Below are 19,474 nucleotides of genomic sequence, written 5' to 3' on the forward strand. Positions count from 1 at the left end.
ACACATGTGCACCAGAACCAATAGAACTCTTTCTGGAGGTAGGAAGTCTCTGGAGAAACCACCATCCCCCGCAAAGATAGGACCACCCAAGTTCCACAGGAGTGATTAATTGAAGGCGAATAAAAGAAAACACTTAAAAAGGTCAACACAATTGCTAGTTTCATTTTTTTTCTTTTTACTTGAAAACTTGTTTTAACCATCAAATTTTGGCAATTACAAACCTGTACACTGTTGGTTTTTTTGTTTTTTGTTTTTTTTTGGCCGTCCTTTTGTTGTTGTTGTTTTTCTTTCTTTTCTCATTTTTTTTTTTTAGAAAAAGAACACAAGGCTGAATACTGCCAACAGCAATATATGCAGGAACAATCCAAGTCTGTAAGGGACAAGATTCACTTGAAGTGTTAGCTTTCCCCTTTGCATAAGGTTTGGTGTGCGGTGTGTGTGCAAGTTTAGGGGAGTTCTCAGGGGTGTGTGTGTGTGGGGGTGTGTGTAAAGAAACAACATACTTTATCTGAATCCGAAATGGCATAAAAATCAGGTACCTAGTAACTGGGCAAAGCACACTTGTTTTAAAAAATGTCAATACAAACATTTTCTTGGAAACAGAGAAAATTAAATGAAAACAGTAGAACCCAAAAAAGATTACAGTACATTTTGAAATGATTAAAAAACATCCTTTTCAAATCTAAGGTCCTGTGTGTGTGTGTGTGCGTGCGTGCATGGAGTTACCTCAAAAGTTTGTAGACCAACAGCATGGGTGACTTAGAATTATACTTGACCCCCCAAATTAAAGCATCCTGATAGGCATCAAATACAGTATCTACAAAAAGCCTGGAAAATTGAAACCATTATATACAATTTTATAAACATTTTAAACACCAAAACATACATCTTTTACAAACCAGCCTGTTTGTAACAGGTAAATTTACAAGACAATCTCTCTGATACAGTGCTTCCATTTCCGGAACACATTTGTCACCTCCTGAAATGCAGTAGTAAGGGCTCAGAAAGTTGTTAAGTAGTAGCAATTGTGGTATTTGTTTGCCGGAAGGGTGCTACAGTCCATACCAATGGGTCCAAACACGCTTCGAATGGACTGTACGATTCTCTAGTGCATCTTCAACACTGGAAGAGACTAATTATGGCCTTTGTGTAATATTACATACTTGTAATTATTGCTTTTCATTATTACATAAGGAAAGAAAATCTTACTCGTTTCCCAGCTCTTAGCCAGCTGGCTAAGTATTAACTGATGCCAAACCCACAAATAGTGACTTTAAACCCTAGAATTATGCAACCAGAAGCTTAAAGCCATTGTGGATTTCCACCAGAAAAATGTGCAGTTGAATGTTGCGGGACAAACACCAGCATAAACACGTAACCGCCTTCTCACAGACCACACAAAATGAGAACTCCGAAGCAGCTCCTCTTCAAATCTCCATTTCTCATGGTTTGAAACGAAAAACATAAAACATGCAAGCCTCACTACTTTTAGCGATATCTGTGCACTGGGGAGGGCAGAAGTGTGAAGAAACCAGGCCATTATCTGGGCAGCCCATGCAAAATGAACACTAGATCTTCCTGAACTCGTTCACAGGGAAGTGTTTTCTGGGTCTCACGTGATTCCTTGTGGTAATCTTGTTTCTCACTTCCCGACTTTGATTACGTAGACACGGTGTTAGTGGGGGCAGTGGGTGGGGGCGGGGGGCGGGGTGGGAAGTAAGTAGGCGTTGGCCAGTGGTGTATATCTTTTACTTGCTTCTTTTCCAGGTTGTGCTGGTGATTCCCAAGGGCAGTTCCAGGTAAGTCCCAGGAATGTATCCTAAAGGCCCTTTCCGGGCCTTCCGACTGATTGTCTGCTAGGGTAAACCTCAAATGCATAGACTTGACCTGCTCTTCCCACTGTCTTCTACAATGGCATTTCATGAATGGGCAGGATATGAGTAAATGGAGCTGGTGTGGAATGGAGCTCAGCAGCAAAATGCTTGCAGAAGAAAGCAACTGAACACCTGCTTTATTCATCTTTGATGGCCCCGTAGCTTCTGCTTGCGACATGACACACATCAACAGTCCAGTCCAACTACTCTCAGCCTTACAGGAATGTGTCATACAGGTAAAATGCCCACAACAGGCTACAGAAAACGACTCCCAGGAGGTAGCATGTACATGATCAAAAAAAGGGCAAGACACTTATCGGCTTCTATACTTTCCATGTGGTTCATCATGGCAGAGGGGAGAAGAACAAACACCAGGACCGGGAGGGAGGAAAAAAAAAAAAAAGAAAAACAAAACTGCATCCAGTAGGTAACATTATAATCCAAGTTTCACTATAATTGATGCCTGGTCTGAGTTCCGTTCTGTAATTATCATTCTATCCTCATTTTAGAAAACATTCATTTGGTAAAAGCAGCATTTTGGTAAGTGTCCAAAGAAATGTGTGAATTCTGAAACTGCCTCCTTCCTAGGGGTGGCTGCAAGGAAACTTGGGATCCTAAGGCTTCCAGAGAAATAATCTCCATGAATTCTCTTTTCTAGCATTTTCCAAAGCAGGAATGTGGGATGTCAGAAGGTCCAGCAGATACAGGCAGATACCATGTCCCAGGAAGGTCAGTGGAACAATGTTATATAGAAAGAATATCAGCCAAATGATGGGTTCTAATCCCTGTTTAGCTACTTCACTTCCTGCGTGAGCTTGGGCAAGTCCCTTCCCTTCTCTGGTCATGTTTCCTCTTTTATTAAAAAAAGGGGATTAGAAGCAGATCTTAAGGACCCTTCCAGCTCTTTGGCTCATCAGTGACCCCACTCAGTTCCACCCTGGCCTGACTGCAATCGTTTTGTAACCTACAGGGAAAACCAGCTATCCCCAAAGTGAAAAGATATCCTGTGTTTAAAGGTAATGAATCAAAACATAACACATGCTCGTCTGGTATACATTTAGCTGCAGAACTCTTCTGCAGAAACTCAGGGGAAGACATGCTGAAGAAAGAGGTATGTTAGATAGGTCAGGGCAAAAAGAGTGCGCACAGTTTTCTTGGGTGACTTCACAACTGCATTAGGGATCTATTTATTCCTTCATTACCGTGTCAGGCAGGCATTCTCCCTCGAGGAGATGCTGTGTAAGCAGCATCGGCATTAATCTCGTTCTAATATTTCCTGGGGGCAAGAGATCAATTGTTGGTTTTACTTTGATGGTTTTTATGTCATTGCATTATTAAAAGTGTAGCAGTGATTCTATTCTAGACCATTAGTTCATCATTTTCTCCGTGATTCTTGCACACGTGCTTCTTACATAAGAAAAATACCAGAGACTCTATTCTCAAAAGCAGCCTCAGTGAAATTTCATTTATTTCAAGACCACAGTGCGGGTAATGCTTCCACAAGGAGGTCCGACCAAGAGACAGGGAGAGGAGAAAAGCTGGAAAATCTGTGAAGTGTACCCTGAACTCTGGAAGCTTGGGAATGAAAAAGAATTTTTTTTGTTTTGTTTTGTTACAACGAGCTTCAGAAACACTGACTCCTACAAAGCAGTGGACTAAACACAACGGAAGCAACTAAAAATATGTCTGAGTGGATGATACACAGAATCAGGACAGACTAGTCGACACACCAATGCCAAATGTCACCAGAAACCGTGGACACAGAGATTTGCTCATGAAGCAGATAGTGCAAATATGCATTTATTTACCATGGCCACTGTGCACGCAGCCATAATCTGACTGAAGCAAAAGAGCGGAGTCACTCAACTTGGTAACTTTCAGCTTTGAGGACTGGGTTATTGTATTTCTGGTGAAGTGATTCTCCTGTCAATTTGTGAAACTCTGGGCCAAAGCCCACACGTCAGGAGAGAGAAGAACCCCGGGGTGTAATTAAACATTACACATCTTTCAAATAAGAGTTTAGTTCTGGAAAACTATAATAAAATATCATTTTTTCAAAAGCACAGTTTTGTTTTAAGTCACTATAAATGGCAGTACCAAAATAAAGTTAAGTGAACCAGAGCAAAATATGGCATTTGGTGTTTCTCTAACATTGTAGAGATCAGAGAAATTGGAAAGTCTGCCTCGCTGGCAGGATTTTTCAACACAGTCCATATCCTAAAACCTTCGCGTTAGCTTTCCTCAAGAGCAGCCTTATTGAGTGCAAGCACATATTTGTACATAGGCCCAGACACATACGCTATTATAATTTATACACAAGAACTACTCTACTTTCTTCTTTTTTCAAACATAATTGCATTTATAGTGATGATGCTACCAATTTAAAATAACACTTAGATTTTATCTGCATTATCAAGAATTGTGATCATCCAGCTGAAAGTTTTGAAAGTATATTTCCCTTTTTTTCTCCCTGAATTTGAATTCTGCTTAAACCTCTAAATTCCTCTCATTGTAGAGAACGTGCCAAAGTACAACTTTTTTTTTCTTTTTCTTCCCTGATTCTCAGAACAAAAGCCAATTTCTGCAGTAATATTAAAATTGTAGCTATGGCCAGGAATATTTACTGGAAAACACAAAAACAGATAATCACATTCTTTCTAATGTTTGAATAACGTCAACCTTCTCCCCAGCCCCCAAAAGTGAGCCCAAATATCCTCACATTCCTCTCCAATGATACCCTTCTCAAAGATCATAAAGCCCAGCTATATTATATTGGATGATTAACACAAACAAACAAACAAAAATAACTAAGCATACAAACCATGTTACCCAAATCTAATTTTATAGCTGAAAACTGGACAGCTTATTAAAGAAAAATAGAGTTGATTTTGAAGGCTTCAGCCCATTTTCTTGTTTGTTTTTTTTTTTAATAATATTTGTTTCTCTTTTCTTTCGCCTAAGAGACTAACTTTTCCAACCATCATAACTACTATTTTCATCCCCTCCCCCCCATTGGCTCAAAATGACATGCAACAATGCCTCTTGGCTTGTTGCCAGTTATTAATACTGCCGCCTTGGCCGCTATAACCCTTCCTGGGTCCCGATACTGCACAAAGCCATACAGGACGGGCTGTATAACCTAGCAGGTGGAGTTTATTCTGCCTGTAGAAACTCAGTGCCCCATCTTGGTTGTGAATGCAGGTACCTACTGCAAGGCTATCGACCCATCACCGCTAAGAAACAATCGGAAACTTTCCTTTGCACCCAGCATGACAGGAGCTTGCCCGTGACAGCAGGACTTGTAAAGAAGTTCCCCAGGGGACAAGTCTGTGTTCCCTTCGGGCCGCTGGCCGCGCAGACGCACGACCCCCGCCAGCCTCCTTCCCGCAGTTCAGCCACGGACAGCGCCAAGGGCCCGGGGCAGATGCGCCATCTACACCTGGGTCTGGTGCTGAGTCTCGATGAAGGGAATGTGCAGGCTGGCGAGGCTGAGCTCTCCCACGCTCTCGTAGTCACTCATGGCTGCTTCAGAATCGTCAAAGCCACAGCTGGCCGACACATCCGAGGACGAGGTGCCTCTGGAATTGTGCAAGGAGAGAGACACGCTGTCGGTGGGGCCGGCCGTCTCTGCGCCCTGGTTCATGCTCACGGCAAAAGTACTAAATTCACAGGCGGCCGGCGGGCCCGCCAAATCCGTGTCGTTGGGGAATGGGTGGGGAGGAAGGTACTGGCTGGGGTGGAACTGGGGCCTTCTCCTGCAGTCGGGGCTCAGCGTGCTGGCCAGCGACACAGGCTGGGAGGGCGGCAGGGCCTCGTACTGGTCTGGGAAGTCCTCTGGCAGGGGAGGGGGCAGCTGGTCCTGGTTCAGGAACTCCTCTTCATGGGGGGGTGGGTACTCGCTGTCGATGTCATAGCCGCCCAGGTAGTAATCGCTCTCCAGCTCCCGCGTGCTGCCCTGGTGTACAGACCCTCCCTCCTGGTTCTCATAGTTGGGCACTTCCTCTATGTCCGACAGCCGGGCCCCAGGCATCCAGTCGGAGGTGTCCCAGTGATAGGCTGTGGGAGAAAAGCTGTGACAGTCAATTTCCTCCAGACTGGAGCTGGGGCAGGGCTTGGAAAAGGAGCGGATTGGGCGGGGGGGGGGGGGGGGGGGGGGGGGGGCTGACATGCAATTAACATCCAAGAGACCCTAAGGTGCCGGGGTCATGTGCATGCTCCTTACAGGGCTCCCTCAGGGACCAGCCATGCTCTGGCCCCCGGGAGAATGAGGCGATGGTGACTCTGAGAGAGGGTGCCCGGTTGCTGCAGAGCCTCACACTCAGCCATGCCACAAGGGATGGCTAGCCAGGGCATGCGGAGTAAACCCAGTTCCAGCAGCCCCTCCCTGCTAGTCCTTCTTCCTTTCTATACACTAAATGCAGAGCCAGGCTGGCAACATGCTCCCGGAGAGAGGGCAAGGTATGGGCCGTACTGTGGTCCCCGGAAGGTAGGAGGACGCGCTGCAAATGAATGACCGACACACGCGGTGGGGAGGCTGGGGGAGGGATGCTGGGGGGACTTTCGCTTCCAATGCCAAGCACACAAGACACCTGGAACATGCAAAATGCAGATCAAAGAAACCCAGAAAGGACGGAGGGAGAGGGACCGGGTAAGAACGGACTCAGCAATTCAAAACGTGGAAGAAAAACGTTATGCTGGGGTTGTGGCAGAGTCACCTCGGTTGTAGTTCTGTCCTTGGTCCATGATAGACACTGTTTAAATACAAAGGGAGAGGTAAACCTGATAATCTAAGCTACGCGAAGAGGGTAAAACAGAACATTTTAGATAACTTAAAAACACCTGCTCCTGTTTCTCCTCCTTGTTCTTTGGGAAATAAAAACATAAATCCCATGTATACCTGGTCCTAATTGTATTAAGTCACTAATAAAAGTTACCTGATTAAAATCAATCCCCATAAGAGTATAGCCTTGAATGCTTTCTTAAGTATGTTAAATATAAGAACAAATTTAGTAGTAACCTGGATTCCAGCTGATTGGGAACTCTTGTCTTAGAAGGGCTTTTATAAAAAAGAGTACCCCACCTATTTAACAAATTATGAACTAGGTTTTTTTTTTCCTTTAAAATTGTAAAATTCACTCCAACCCCTAGAGAAACAGCCGGTGTCCCCTAGGTTTCTAGCTGATTAAAAGCAACCCCAGATCAAGTGACACAGAAGCCATATTTCCAAAAGGATAACTCTTTACACAAAGAAATGCTATGGAAGAAAAAAGTAAATACCTTCATTCTCTATAGTGTCAACTACATTGTTGACAAGCTGAATGACAGTCACAATGGACGCTTGTGGCCAGGAAAAGAAGACAGAGGAGAAGGGAAGGAGATTTTCTGGTTAGTCACGTAGTTCAGATAGAAGAGAACGTCTCTTCACAACGATGGCAACATCAAAGGTGCAGCATGCAAACACCCAAAGCCTCCCCAGTCTGCCTGTGAAGCAGCGCTCCGGTGAACGCTTTTATCTGAGGGTCCTGGGGGTCCTTCGAACAGAAGGGCCAGGGCAGCAAACCCAGGACCAGGCATGATCGGCAGGGAGTACTGGCTCATAAATTCACACCTCATGGCCCAGTGAAATCAATCTAGGAAGGCAGTGGCTCATCAAGCTCAGGCTAATTTCTCATTAATAACTCCCAAAGGCTCCCAGGGGAAGACCTCACTATTCCCACGGATAATTATTTGTCGGTCAGCCATGCTGCTCCAAGCCAAATGTCAGAGATGGAGGATCACCTTGCAGGGCTGATGGCTTCACACTCCCATGATGCCACTGATAGCCTAGAACAAACCCAAGGCCCGGCTTCTACCGGTAAAGCACAGACAAAAGTCAGCATCTGGCCTCTGAAATCTGGGAAGGAGAATTTTGTGCTCTATATGGGGTTGATTTAGCACCCGATACCAGCAGCTTGTGGAGAGGTGATCAGGCTTAAAATTTGTTTGTTGAAAATTCCTAACACTACCCACTTTCGTCAGGACCAACCCAGAAAGGTTAAGCATGAAAGGCCAAATGTGTGAGCTTAAGGGCACACATAGCAGAGCCCGTGAGAATAGTCAGCTAGGTAGCATTGCCAGACCTCTGCCCGGAGTGGAAACTACGTGTTCTCGGGTGTTTCTATATAAAAAGCCAAGGAGCAACAGCTTTTCTTCTGGTTGGGGATGAGGGAAGGAGTAAGTATCACGGCAAACAGATCTGGAGGTATGTCCCTGACCTTCTGAGAATGGTCAGAAGAAAGCCACTGTTATATGGTTTGTTACCCCAGCAGTCAGATACAAGTAGGCTTCTGCACCTCTCTGGAATGCCGGGTACTGGGGTGAAAGAGATTTGGGGATGAGGGTGCCGAAGGTAGACTGTTTTACTTCCATGATTGCTTCTATGGCCTTGGAGCTCACCTGTTCCTCTATTTACCTGGGGGGCAAAGACTGTATCATTTTCGTTTTGTACTTCTGGGTACAAAACACTCAGCACGGGGTTCAGCATGTAGGAGAAACTTGGCATGCATTTATGGGTTGTATGATTACATTAATTGATACATATTCGATTTTTGCCAGTGGCTTACATATGGGGAAATGAAATAAGGTATTGACTAAGGGAATGCTAACTGTCTCTGTGGATGACTATTGGAAATGATTCTTGATTCACCGCTATACAGTAAACTCTCACTGTTTTGTGACCATTTCTGCTCCACCTCCTGCCCTGGGGAGACCAATCCATCCTCCAGAGCTGGTTCCTCAGCTCAGAAAACCCATTCCGGCATTTAGTACCCTCTCCATAAAGATAAGTTCACAAGAGTTGGTGGTAGCAGCTTTGGAGTGTCAATGAAGTCCAGGAACCATATGGAAATCGCATGCCACATTTTGGGTATATGTGCATTTTTCTACGGAATGGATCCATAGTCACAGTATTTATAGATTCTCCAAAGGCCCATGACCCCAGATGCTTATAAGGGGACTTCAGCTGAATGACGATGCCACTTCTAGGGGAAGGAGGTTCTATGGGAAGGAGGTCTTACCCCTAAATGAATTTTCTGACGATGGGGAAGTTGGATATACAGTGAAGAGTGAAGAGATCACCAGTTGTAAAATAAAAAAAAGAAAGACCACAGTTTTCTAGAGTATCATTTGGGATGAGGTGGTTCCCGTAGGAGAAGAAGATGCATTATTGGAGGTCAGGGACCTTGGTCCACCTTTGACACAGACCCCTGGCCAGCCCACAGCGGCAGCTCAGCGATGACACCCAACAGCAGGGCCAGCCAAAAAGCTGGTGAACATGCTCCAAAGTCCATGATCAGGCCCAGAAACAGAACTGGTCACATCACCCTCCTCCCTACCCATGGACTTCTAGCACAGGAGGCAAAACCCACACAGGGGAACACAGCTGCCGAGTGCTTACCATTGTCATCGCCAGAATCCGACTGGAAGGAGCTCAGGGACTGAACCTCAGAGTTGCTGCCTTTATTACTGCCTGCAAAACAGGTCACTTCTCCGGGATCATCAACCCCTTTGTCTTTGTGGACAGCCAGAGAGAAAGCAGAAATGACACCGGTTACCTTGTGCATATGCCTAGCCCTCCCACCCCCAGAGTTCACTTCTCAGAGCTCTTTCATTTGCTTCGAGAAAATAATTTAGCTCCACAATAGAAAATTGATTGTACCACTGGGGGCAAAGGTCTGTCAATCAAGTGATTTACATTATGGATTCGAAACCCTTAACCCGTGGTAAATGAGCTTCCAGATAGCTGACAGCCGAAAGGAGCTCTTCCCTCCTCAAAGTAAGGCGACGAAGTGAAGAGTGAAGGCAGGATGAAGTGGCTGGGCTGCTCTTTGCCATTCAGAGTTAATTTAAATCATTTACATGAACCGACGTGGTGTCAACACCAGGTTAAATGAGATTACTTATAAAATAGGGGTATAAATATTTTATAGGCAAGAATGCCATTACATTCATCCCAACTTCCATCTCTGGGGAGCCAGTGGAGTTCTCCGCCTTGCCTTCTAGAGGGCAGCGTCACACCATTTTTGGGAATGACAGTGATCGGAGCTCTGTGTGGTAGGAGGGCAATCGGCAGTGTGGACGTGCTCTTGTCTCCCCACTTCCTTCTTTTGGCTCTGCAAAGACAGCCTGAACAACACTCTCTCTCTCTCTCTCTCTCTCTCCAGGGCTATTTTCTTATTTGATGGACTAAAGGAAGCAATAAAAACAAGCCATATCTTGAAGTTGTCAAGTAAAAAAATGAATGAGTCGCCTAAAGATTGTCTCGCCAGCTAACTCTGCCTTGCTTAACAAAGAAGGAAATCTACTCAATAAAAGCATAACAATACTTTGGGGGGAAATGGGAGTTTTGGCGTGAGGTAGATTCTGGAAATTAAGTTGTCACATTATGAAGCAAGTGGAGGAAAAGGATCACCGGGAAAAGCTTCAAATCATCGCGTAACATGATGGGGAGAAGAGACAGGGACTTGTGATTAAGGGGACAGGTGTTCCTCTTTGTGACGGTGGAAATCACTGTTTCCTCCACAAAGGGTGAGGTCAGTACCGGGCACTGTGGCTCTACATCTGCTGTCAGATGCCGAAGCCACAGTGGGACCATGAACTGGATAAACAATTGATCTAGGTAGAGAGATGTCTGAGAGGAGTTCACCTCCTAATGGCCACACTGCCCCAAATACGAAGATGTGTCTCAGAAAAGCACCAGGTGAGGGCCGGGCTGAGCCCTGAACACTAGGAAAGAAACAACAAATGATCCACCCCGGTGAATGCCGTGCATAAAACTCCTTTCTCCACTTCATTTATTAGGCCCTCTCTTTTTTCACTGCTAAATAAAAGAAGAGCCTTTCTAAGAGCTGCTGGATTGGCAAGGCTTTAGTAAAGTCACTGGACAGGGAATGCATTTATGGTGAAAATCCAAGGGCGACGACTTACAAGAGTGTCTACAGAAAGACTCGGCAGATAGCATGGTGGAGGCGGCCCCAGAGAAGAACAGAGACCCTCCTCTGTCATCAGGGTTCCCTCTCCCTCCATCCTGCTAAAGCCCCCAAGAGCAGTGTTGGTAAGAGCACAGGCTGTGGACCCTGAAGGGCCAGGTTCTAGTCCTCACCCCTCCTTCTACTAGCTACTTGCTCTTAAGCTGCTACCTCACCCATCTGCTCCTCCACTTGGTGCCCACATGGGCGGCTGGGAGGATTTAAGAAGATCCAACATACAGCAAACGTTCATCTTCTGCTTCTGTTGTCTCCCCAAATCTCTTTGTCCCTAATGTTTGTGTTCTGGATTCTGTCTTGACGACTCACTGAAACACTCTCCAGATGACCAAAAATCTTCTAGGTGTCAAGCACAGTACTGTTGTTGTTTTTGTTTTTTTTCTTAAGCCTGTGTCCTTCCAGACAGTTTTACAGTACTCAAACCTGCTAACCTTATCAATAGCCTTGGCTTCTGCACAGCTGCCCTGTCCTCTGTCCCTGCTCTTTTTGTTGGCAACTGTTTGCCTCCATTCCTGGCCTCTCCCTTCTGCCCACCTCCCATACATACGCATCTCCAAGTTCTTTTGGAGGTCCAGTCTGGCCATCCTTTCTTTCTTCTTGCTCCTCAGTGAGCTCATCCCCGCCCCCACCCCCTACCCCCGGCCACTCGAGATTCAACCATTGTGCATCCAGATGATGTCCAAACTTTCATCTCTAGCCTCCCCTTTCTCCTGAACAAGAGAACCTGTCAGGTAACCCTCATGTGCCCCCTACCGTCATCAAGCTGCTTCCTGCTTCTAGAAGGCCCTCTCCGATAGTTTCCTACCAAAATTGTACTTATCCTTGAAGACACAGCAGGAATTCCCCCTTTCTCCACAAAGATGCCCTTCACCTCCTCTGCTCATATGCTTTCCAGTTCCATTTGAAAGCAGCTTCCCCCGGATCCTCTACCCCAACACATATCATAGTACTAAAGCTCCAGCCTTTGGAAACTCCTGCTACCAGGGCATCTCTCCTGCTGAAATATAAAGCCGTTCGGCCTAACGGAAAGTCACAGGTTACTACAGAGCTTGCCTTAGCTTCATGCTGACCCGTGTTAGGACAGGGAAAGCAATCATCATTGCTCAATTAGATGTTCATGGAACCTAGCTAACGGCTCTGCTTTTTTTCCTCTTTGGTCCTTTTTAATCTGTCCTCCATGGATCAATCTGAACCATCTTTTGAAAATGTAAATTTGATCATGCTACTCCCCTGCTTAAAAACCTGCACTCATGTTGCCATTAAAATGCATTCATTTTCCCTTGTTGCTCACCAATCTCCAACTACCTTGACCTCCTTTCTGTTCTTCAACATGTCAAGGTCTTTCCCACCACAGGGCCTTTGCACCTGTGGTTCTTTGGCTAGGATGCTGGCCCATGAGGCCTGAAGGAGAGGGAAATACCACTATCTGGACTGTACTTTTCCTGCCTTAAGTCTCACCCTCTTGTTTCATGGACCCTGCATTCCAGCTCTCAAGTCTTCACCTTAGGTCTAGAAATACTCTTTTCTTCTGACCTTCCAGAACATGCTCTCAGTATATCACTTCTGTCACCACACTGCTTTTATTACCACCGATGGTGTGCTGTTGTGAGTAGAGCATGGGTTTTTAGAGCTGGCAGCTCTGGATTGGCCCACCTGCTTTGCTGCCTCTTCCTAGCATTGTGACCTTGGACACCTGATGCAAGCTCTCTGAGCCTCATTTTCCCCATCTGTAAATGGGGATAAGAACCAGAGCAAGTTTTCTGGACATTCAATGCCAGAACATGTCACAAGGAGTGCCCTGCCCAGGCGGTTTCTCTCTCCTCTCCCCGATTTCCTTCCCCAGTGCCAGGCACACCACAGCTCCCCAGCGACAGTAAAGGCACAAGCAGACACACTATGGCCTCCTACTCACTGTCGGTTCCTGCGTCCCAGCCATTCTTCCGGATGGAATCGCAGTCTGAGCGACAGGGCGACACGGCGGGCAAGTTGGGAGCCACGCTGCACACGACCACACCGCGCCTGGCCGTCAGGATGCGCGGGGACTCGGGGTGGAACGTGGTCATCTCCTGGTGCTCACCCCCCAGCCCGTCCACGATCTTATCCAGGTTGCTCCTGGAGTCGCTCTGGAAGCATGGCGTGTAGGCCATGGGGCGCACGGGCACCTGCGGGGGCCCCACCTCCTGGTAGACATTGCGGCCGTCCCCGCCGCCACGCAGGTTCCGGAACGGGATGCCGTTGCTCTTGTTGAGCAGGGCGGCAGTGGCAGGGTCCTGCACCAGCGTGATGTTGTTGCGCGAGTAGTTCTTGCGGAAGACCTTCTTGCGGAAGACGATGAAGAGGATGACCAGGATGAAGATGACGAAGAGGACCACCGCGATGCCGATGAGCTCCTCCTTGCCCACGTATGAGTGGCCGGCCTGGATGTTGGGCACGACCACGGGGCGCAGCCCGCAGTACTGGCCCACGTAGCCTGGCGTGCAGTTGCACACGAAGGAGCCGAACACGTTGACGCAGGAGCCCCCATTCTCACACTCCTCCCGCTCGCACTCGTTGACGTCCTCCTCGCACCTTCGTGACAAAACACAAAGCCCCTCTCAGACAGCAGGCCCCACAGCGCCATTCACGGCCTTCTTGACGAGGAGACACAGCACCCCAAGGGCACGTGAAGCGTGACAAAGAGTGATGGCGTGCATGAGTGCGTGTGTGTGTGTTGGGAGTGGGGGGTGGGTGGGCGGGCACCTCGGCAGGTGGCCCGAGTTGTCACGGTGAGTTAAGGTACTTCTCGCAATCAACAGGATCGCTCCCAGATAGTCTGACCCCCTCCAGACGGAAGTAAGGCAAAGATTGGCGGGAGGGAAGAGAAGGAGCAGGAAGAGAAAAAGCAGATGCTGTTGGAGAGGAACTGGTCTCCAAATCCTCGGGGCCGGATGCATTTCAGGGATTAAATTCTTGCAATTTTAGAAACATCATATAGTACACGTCTTTCCTTTTCTGGAACATACCTGCCCTACTGCTCAAACGGGAGCTGCCATAGGACCCCAGAATCAAACTATACCAGTGCTTCTATAATAAAACACATGGATATTCACACTAAATCAGAGAAATAAAGACTAGAAATAGTCTCAGAGCAGTTTTGGCTGGTTTTGCCACCGAATTAGTTTGCCACGAAGTTATCCGGAACCCTTTTGGTTCTCCGAGCTTCTGGGATTGGAGAATTGCAGAGAAAAAGCAGTGAACCTATACACCTTATATAGGCTTTCCCGAGAGGAGGAAATCTTTGGTTCTGACATTTTCCTCCCAAGAGTTCCTGTAATTTTTGGTCTCTCTGGGAACTGGGTGTGTGTGTGTGTGTGCGCGTGTGTGTGTGCGTGTGCGTGTGTGTGTGCGCGCGTGTGTGTGTGCGTGCGTGAGTGTGCGTGTGTGCGTGCATGTGTGCGTGCGTGAGTGTGCGTGTGTGCGTGCGTGTGTGTGCGCGTGTGCATGCGCGTGTGTGTGCGTGTGTGTGCGTGTGTGTGTGCGTGTGTGTGTGTGTGCGTGTGCGTGCGCGCGCACACGCACATGTGTGCAGGGTGGGGTAACAGAGTAAGCGGATAGGTGGAGGGCTAAAGATATATATATTTTACAGATTCTGTGCTACCACAAAGGTTAATACTAATGCAGATTATCAGGAAAGAATGATTAAAGCATTCTAATGAAAAATAATTAAATCATTTTTATTCTCTTTAAAGCAATCCATGACTCACATTGAGTATAATTATAAGGCAAAGATTTAAGTCTTATTCTTTCTTACTTTATCATTATGTGAGAACATAGGCCTTCTTTCTCCTTCACTTTTCTCTACTTCAGCAATTGCTCTGATGTGTTCATTTAAAAAGCGCAATCACTTGTATCTTTGGCAATCCACCTTTTAAAATGTAGTCAAACATCCCTAATTCGAACAGATTGAGGCCAAGTCATTTGGAAACTAGAATCACAGAGTATTTAAAAATAAATGCAGCTTTATTACTTTAAATTACATCCAACGATTCAAAGTCCACTAAGTATTTCCTGGTAAAGTCCTCGGGAGATTTGCTTTAATGAATCCATAAGACTGATCTGTAATTAGAATATCACTTGCTTGAGATTACATATATATACTTATCAAATGATCAAGGGTGGTTGGAAGTGGCATTTTACCAAGAGCTTAAAACATTCCCTTTCCATTTGGCTAACACTTTAATTTCCCTCATTTCTTGGGGGAAAAAGGGTTTGCAAAGTAAAGGTAGGTTTTAGTTTCTCAGAATGATCGTAAAACGTTAGGCGGTAGAGTCCAGTTAATGAGTTCTGGGGAAACGGGTAGTATGTCTGCCTCAAAATTATACTGAAAATATTAGGGCTCATAGATGATTTTCTTCAAAAACTGTTTTCCTAACTACAGAACACATAGTAATTATATAAAAATTTGCAAATGTAGAGAAGTATAAAGTAAGAAAGTATAAATAACCAATAACTCCATTACCCAGAGATGATCCCTGTTAACATTTAAGTCATTTGTAAGACTTCTTTTTGTAAAGATATTAACCCTTTGCCTGTTCCACTAGTGGCAAATCTTTTATCCCCATTAGTCGTTTACTGTTTTGCTTTCTTAGCAACAAGAAGCAGAGGAGAGAAAGACTTGGTTGCATAATCTCACTTACGTGACTCCAGTGAGCCCAGCTTTGCAATTGCAGATGAAAGTGTTCCCTATCGGGTCGCAGGAGCCTCCGTTCTGGCAGGGGTTTGGGAAGCAAGCTGTGATCTCCGACTCACAGTTTCTCCCGGTGAACTGTGAGAGACAGGTACACTGATAGCCTAGGGAGACAGAGGTCCTCATGAGCCACAGTGCCCTTGGCAATGCTCGGAGTGCAGGGACTCGGCCATCACGTGCCCTCCTGATTCCTCCTAAACCAAATCTTTGGCAGGGCCCAGATTCCAAAGATGATTATCAGATTGGTTATTTTGAACTTGGGACACATTTGCCACAAAGATGCCGAGTAATGGTTTGGATCCCCTGCTAGTCCACAAAAATGCACCTAATTAACCACATGTCTAAATGCGAGTGAGACTGGTAAGAGGCACCCAAGGAACAGACTCCAAGAGCAGAGGCCAAGATGGGGAGAAGATGCTTTCCCCAGCACATTCTTACCTAAAAGGCAGGATGCTTCCAGGGAGGAGCAGTTTACCATAGGTACCACATTAGTTCCTTTTCTGAACCCCCTCTCACCCCCATGCCCTTTCTCTCCTTAGGTGAGAACCTCAATTCCCGCCTGGAGGGGAAGAGAGAGGATGACAGGTAAAATGTGGATATATATCAACTCAAATGAGCCTCAGTTTGGCAGACGCACAGGGAAATGGAAGAATCCCAGCCTTCACCCAGCTCCTGTATTTGGATCCTGATTTTCACATCTTTGTCAGCTTTCTCTACTCATGAACGCATCATGAGGAAACAGGTAGTAGCATCCTTACTGCAAAGAATATTAAGTATCAGAGTAGGTAAGAGGACAATGGTATTATTTACCTCTCAGAGATGGAAGGGATGAATAAGGAGTAAGGGTTTTCTTTTGCCCTACTTTAAAAAAAATTTAAAATTCCTTTTCCTATTAAAGGAATTCCTATTACAGTTTGATACTGTAAATGTATTTTCTCTTCCCTATGATTTTCTTAATAACATTTTCTTTTCTCTAGCTTTATTGTAAGAATATAGTATATTATACGTAGAACATACAGAACATGTGTTAATCGACTGTTTGTTATCAGTAATGCCTCTGGTCAATAGTGGGCTATATTCGGGTGTTAAGTTTTGGGGAGTCAAAAGGTATACACAGATTTTTGACTCTGCAGGGGGTCGGCATCCCTAAGCCCCACATTCTTCAAGAGTCAACTGTACATATTGTTGATTAAGCACTGAACTCTTCATGGACTAGGTCTCCCTGGGTGTTGCTGTTTTGCCTGGTATTTTGTATTTTCATACCCGGGAGAAATCTTTCCTCTAAGGCTTTCTGACCGGATCTATCCTGAGTAGTGCACTCTCGTCCTGCTGTGGGGCTACTGTCCCTGGGAATGCCCTCTCTGCTCTCCTGGGCTGGATCTAGTGTTTTTGGTATCCCCTATCTTCCTAATTTCTTGGCTTACTCTCTATTTCCTTAGGATCCATTCTACAGTAGCTTTCTGAGAAAGGGTTTGCAGGTCAATGTTGTGAGACCCTGCATAGCTGGATGTGTCTTTACTTCACCCTTACCCCCTCTTTTGTAGGCTGTGTCCAGAATTCTGAGCAGTACCTTCCATGTGGCCTTTGAGAAATCCAAGGCCTTTTGGTTCCTGAAGTTTGTACGTGACCTTGTTTCTTTTCCTCTCCAACAATGTGGAGGATCTTCTTTTGGCCCCCAGTTTTCTGAGATTTCACCATGATATGCTTTAATGTGGGCTTATTTCAACCAGCCCTGGGCACTCTGGAAATTCTTGTCCTTTTACTTTCTTGGGAAATTTAATTATTTCATTGATAATTTCCATTCCTTTGTTTTCCCTGTTCTGTCTTTATGGAAGTTTTATGATTTGGTCTCAGATCTCCTGGACCTTCCTCTAATTATTTTTCTTATATTACATCTCCATGGGGTTTTTTCTGTACTTTCTGAGATTCTCATCTTCTGAAACTTTTATTGAGGTTTTCATTTATGTTGTCATTTTCCAAGGGCTCTTTTTTGTTCACTAAGTTTTCGTGTGTGTGTGTGTTTAAACAATAGCATCCTGCTCATGTTTTGCGGTTACAGTATCTTCTCTTATCTCTCTGAGGATATTAATATTTTTATGAAGTTTTGTCCAGGTAGTTTTTGTTCTGTTACTTTGCTTTGGTCTCTGCGATGGTGAATTTTATGTGTCAGTTTTCAGGCTATGGTGTCCAACTGTTGGACAAACACCAGTCCAGATGATGCTGTGAGGGTATCTGTGGATGTGATTAACACTTACAATCAGCTGACTTGAACCAAAGCAGATTACCCTCCATGATACAGGTGGACCTTATTTATTTGTTTGCTGGCCTTAAGAAGGAGGAATTCTGCAGCAACAAAGAAATTTTGCCTGAGTTTCCAGCCTGCTGACCTGCTCTGCAATTTCAAATTCAAGACTACAAAATCAATTCTTACCTGAATTTCCAGCATCCTGGCCTGCCCCATAAATAGCCGACTTGCCAGCCCCACAAATGTATGAGTCAACTCCTTAAAACCTATCCATCTGTCTGTCTATCTATTTATCATCTATCTATCCATCCTATTGGTTCTGTTTCTCCGAAGAAGCTTAATACATTCTTTATCTTCCAAATTAGAGGATTTCCTACCTTGTCTGGCAATCCTTCCTTATCACCTCAGATTGCAAAGTGGGGTGGTAGGAAATTAGAAATCTGATGGGAAGCTCTGAGCACATGAGTGGGGTTTGTCAACTGTGATACTGTGATACTGTTTCAGTTCCACTGGGTTGGTAAATTTCCCCACTAATGACCCTTATCACCTGCCCAGAGGGACAGCGAAAGCCTGCTTTCTAACATTCGAGAGACTGGGTTCTGGTAGAGGAGCGATGGTTGTGGGTCTCAGCATCCAATGACGACATGAGATTCACCTCTACCTGCCCCAGCGCTGGCCGAGTGCAGGGCAGTGCTGGCGCTCCCTGTCTTCTCACCCCTGCAATCCACCATCACCTGCAGGCGTGGGGGGCGTGGTTGCCTGGCTGTGCAGAGAGAAGGTGGGACTCTAGGGTTCTGACTGCCTCTCAAAAAGATGTTTGACCAATTCTTATTTTAAGCCCTTCTCCCCATCGCTTCCCCTTTTAGCAGTGACTAAGGCCTCCAGTTCCTGAGCCTTCTGGGGATTCAGTTCCCAGATTCCCTTCTCCTGGTCAACATTTCAGCCTCTCGAAGCTTCACTTCTCTCTTCCTGACTACCAGTTAATTGGCCTCCCACCTCCAACCTTGGTTGGTGTTGTCTCCTTCTCAAGTCCCCTCACTCCTCGGGGTTTATGGCTTTATGAAAATGCCTTTACTCATGCGGTAGTGGGATTGTGTCAGCGAGCTGCCACCATTACCCGGAAGTGACCAATGAGACTTTCCTCATTTCTAAGATCTTTTGTAAATGCTGTAAATGACCACTCTCACTCTTAGTTGAAGGGTTTTTGGGCTAATCTCTGCTCCCCAGTGACTGATGTTGGGATTTTATAGGTTGATATTTTTTAAGTTTATTTATTTATTTTAGTAATCTCTACACCCAACATGGGGCTTGAACTCATGACCTCGGAGGTCAAGAGTCACATGCCCTTCTTATTGAGGCACCCAGGTGCTCCTATAGACTGATTTCTACAGGCATAACATAGTTAAAAAATCTCTAGATTGAAATAGCATATGTGCTCATTTATGTGTACTCAACTCACACTACAGAGATCTCTGACGTCCAAGGGGACATTATGACTGTCTGGGTTGTTCATAGGTTCAGAGAAAGAAAGACTCACCTTTGGGAGGCAGGTGCAGGAGGCAAGAGAGAACTCTTTACATTCACAAAAGGAGGGGGGCGTGGGGTG

The 19,474-nt window shown here is 45.7% G+C and overlaps 1 protein-coding gene across 1 annotated transcript in view; it reads right to left on the bottom strand.

Moving 5' to 3' along the window:
* Positions 1-212: 212 nt before the first annotated feature.
* The window catches only part of FAT3 (FAT atypical cadherin 3), a 642,087-nt gene continuing 622,825 nt past the window's right edge, over positions 213-19,474 (bottom strand). Inside the window, exons 26-31 of the mRNA XM_035722989.1 lie at positions 15,574-15,727; positions 12,810-13,465; positions 9,310-9,423; positions 7,152-7,211; positions 6,590-6,625; positions 213-5,930 (exon numbers count right to left, since the gene is read on the bottom strand). Coding sequence (XP_035578882.1) covers positions 5,308-5,930; positions 6,590-6,625; positions 7,152-7,211; positions 9,310-9,423; positions 12,810-13,465; positions 15,574-15,727 — 1,643 coding nt within the window. The 3' untranslated portion in view covers positions 213-5,307. The remainder of the gene's footprint in view (positions 5,931-6,589; positions 6,626-7,151; positions 7,212-9,309; positions 9,424-12,809; positions 13,466-15,573; positions 15,728-19,474) is intronic.

Source organism: Zalophus californianus, chromosome 11, assembly GCF_009762305.2.
Source record: "Zalophus californianus isolate mZalCal1 chromosome 11, mZalCal1.pri.v2, whole genome shotgun sequence".
Lineage (NCBI taxonomy): Eukaryota > Metazoa > Chordata > Mammalia > Carnivora > Otariidae > Zalophus > Zalophus californianus.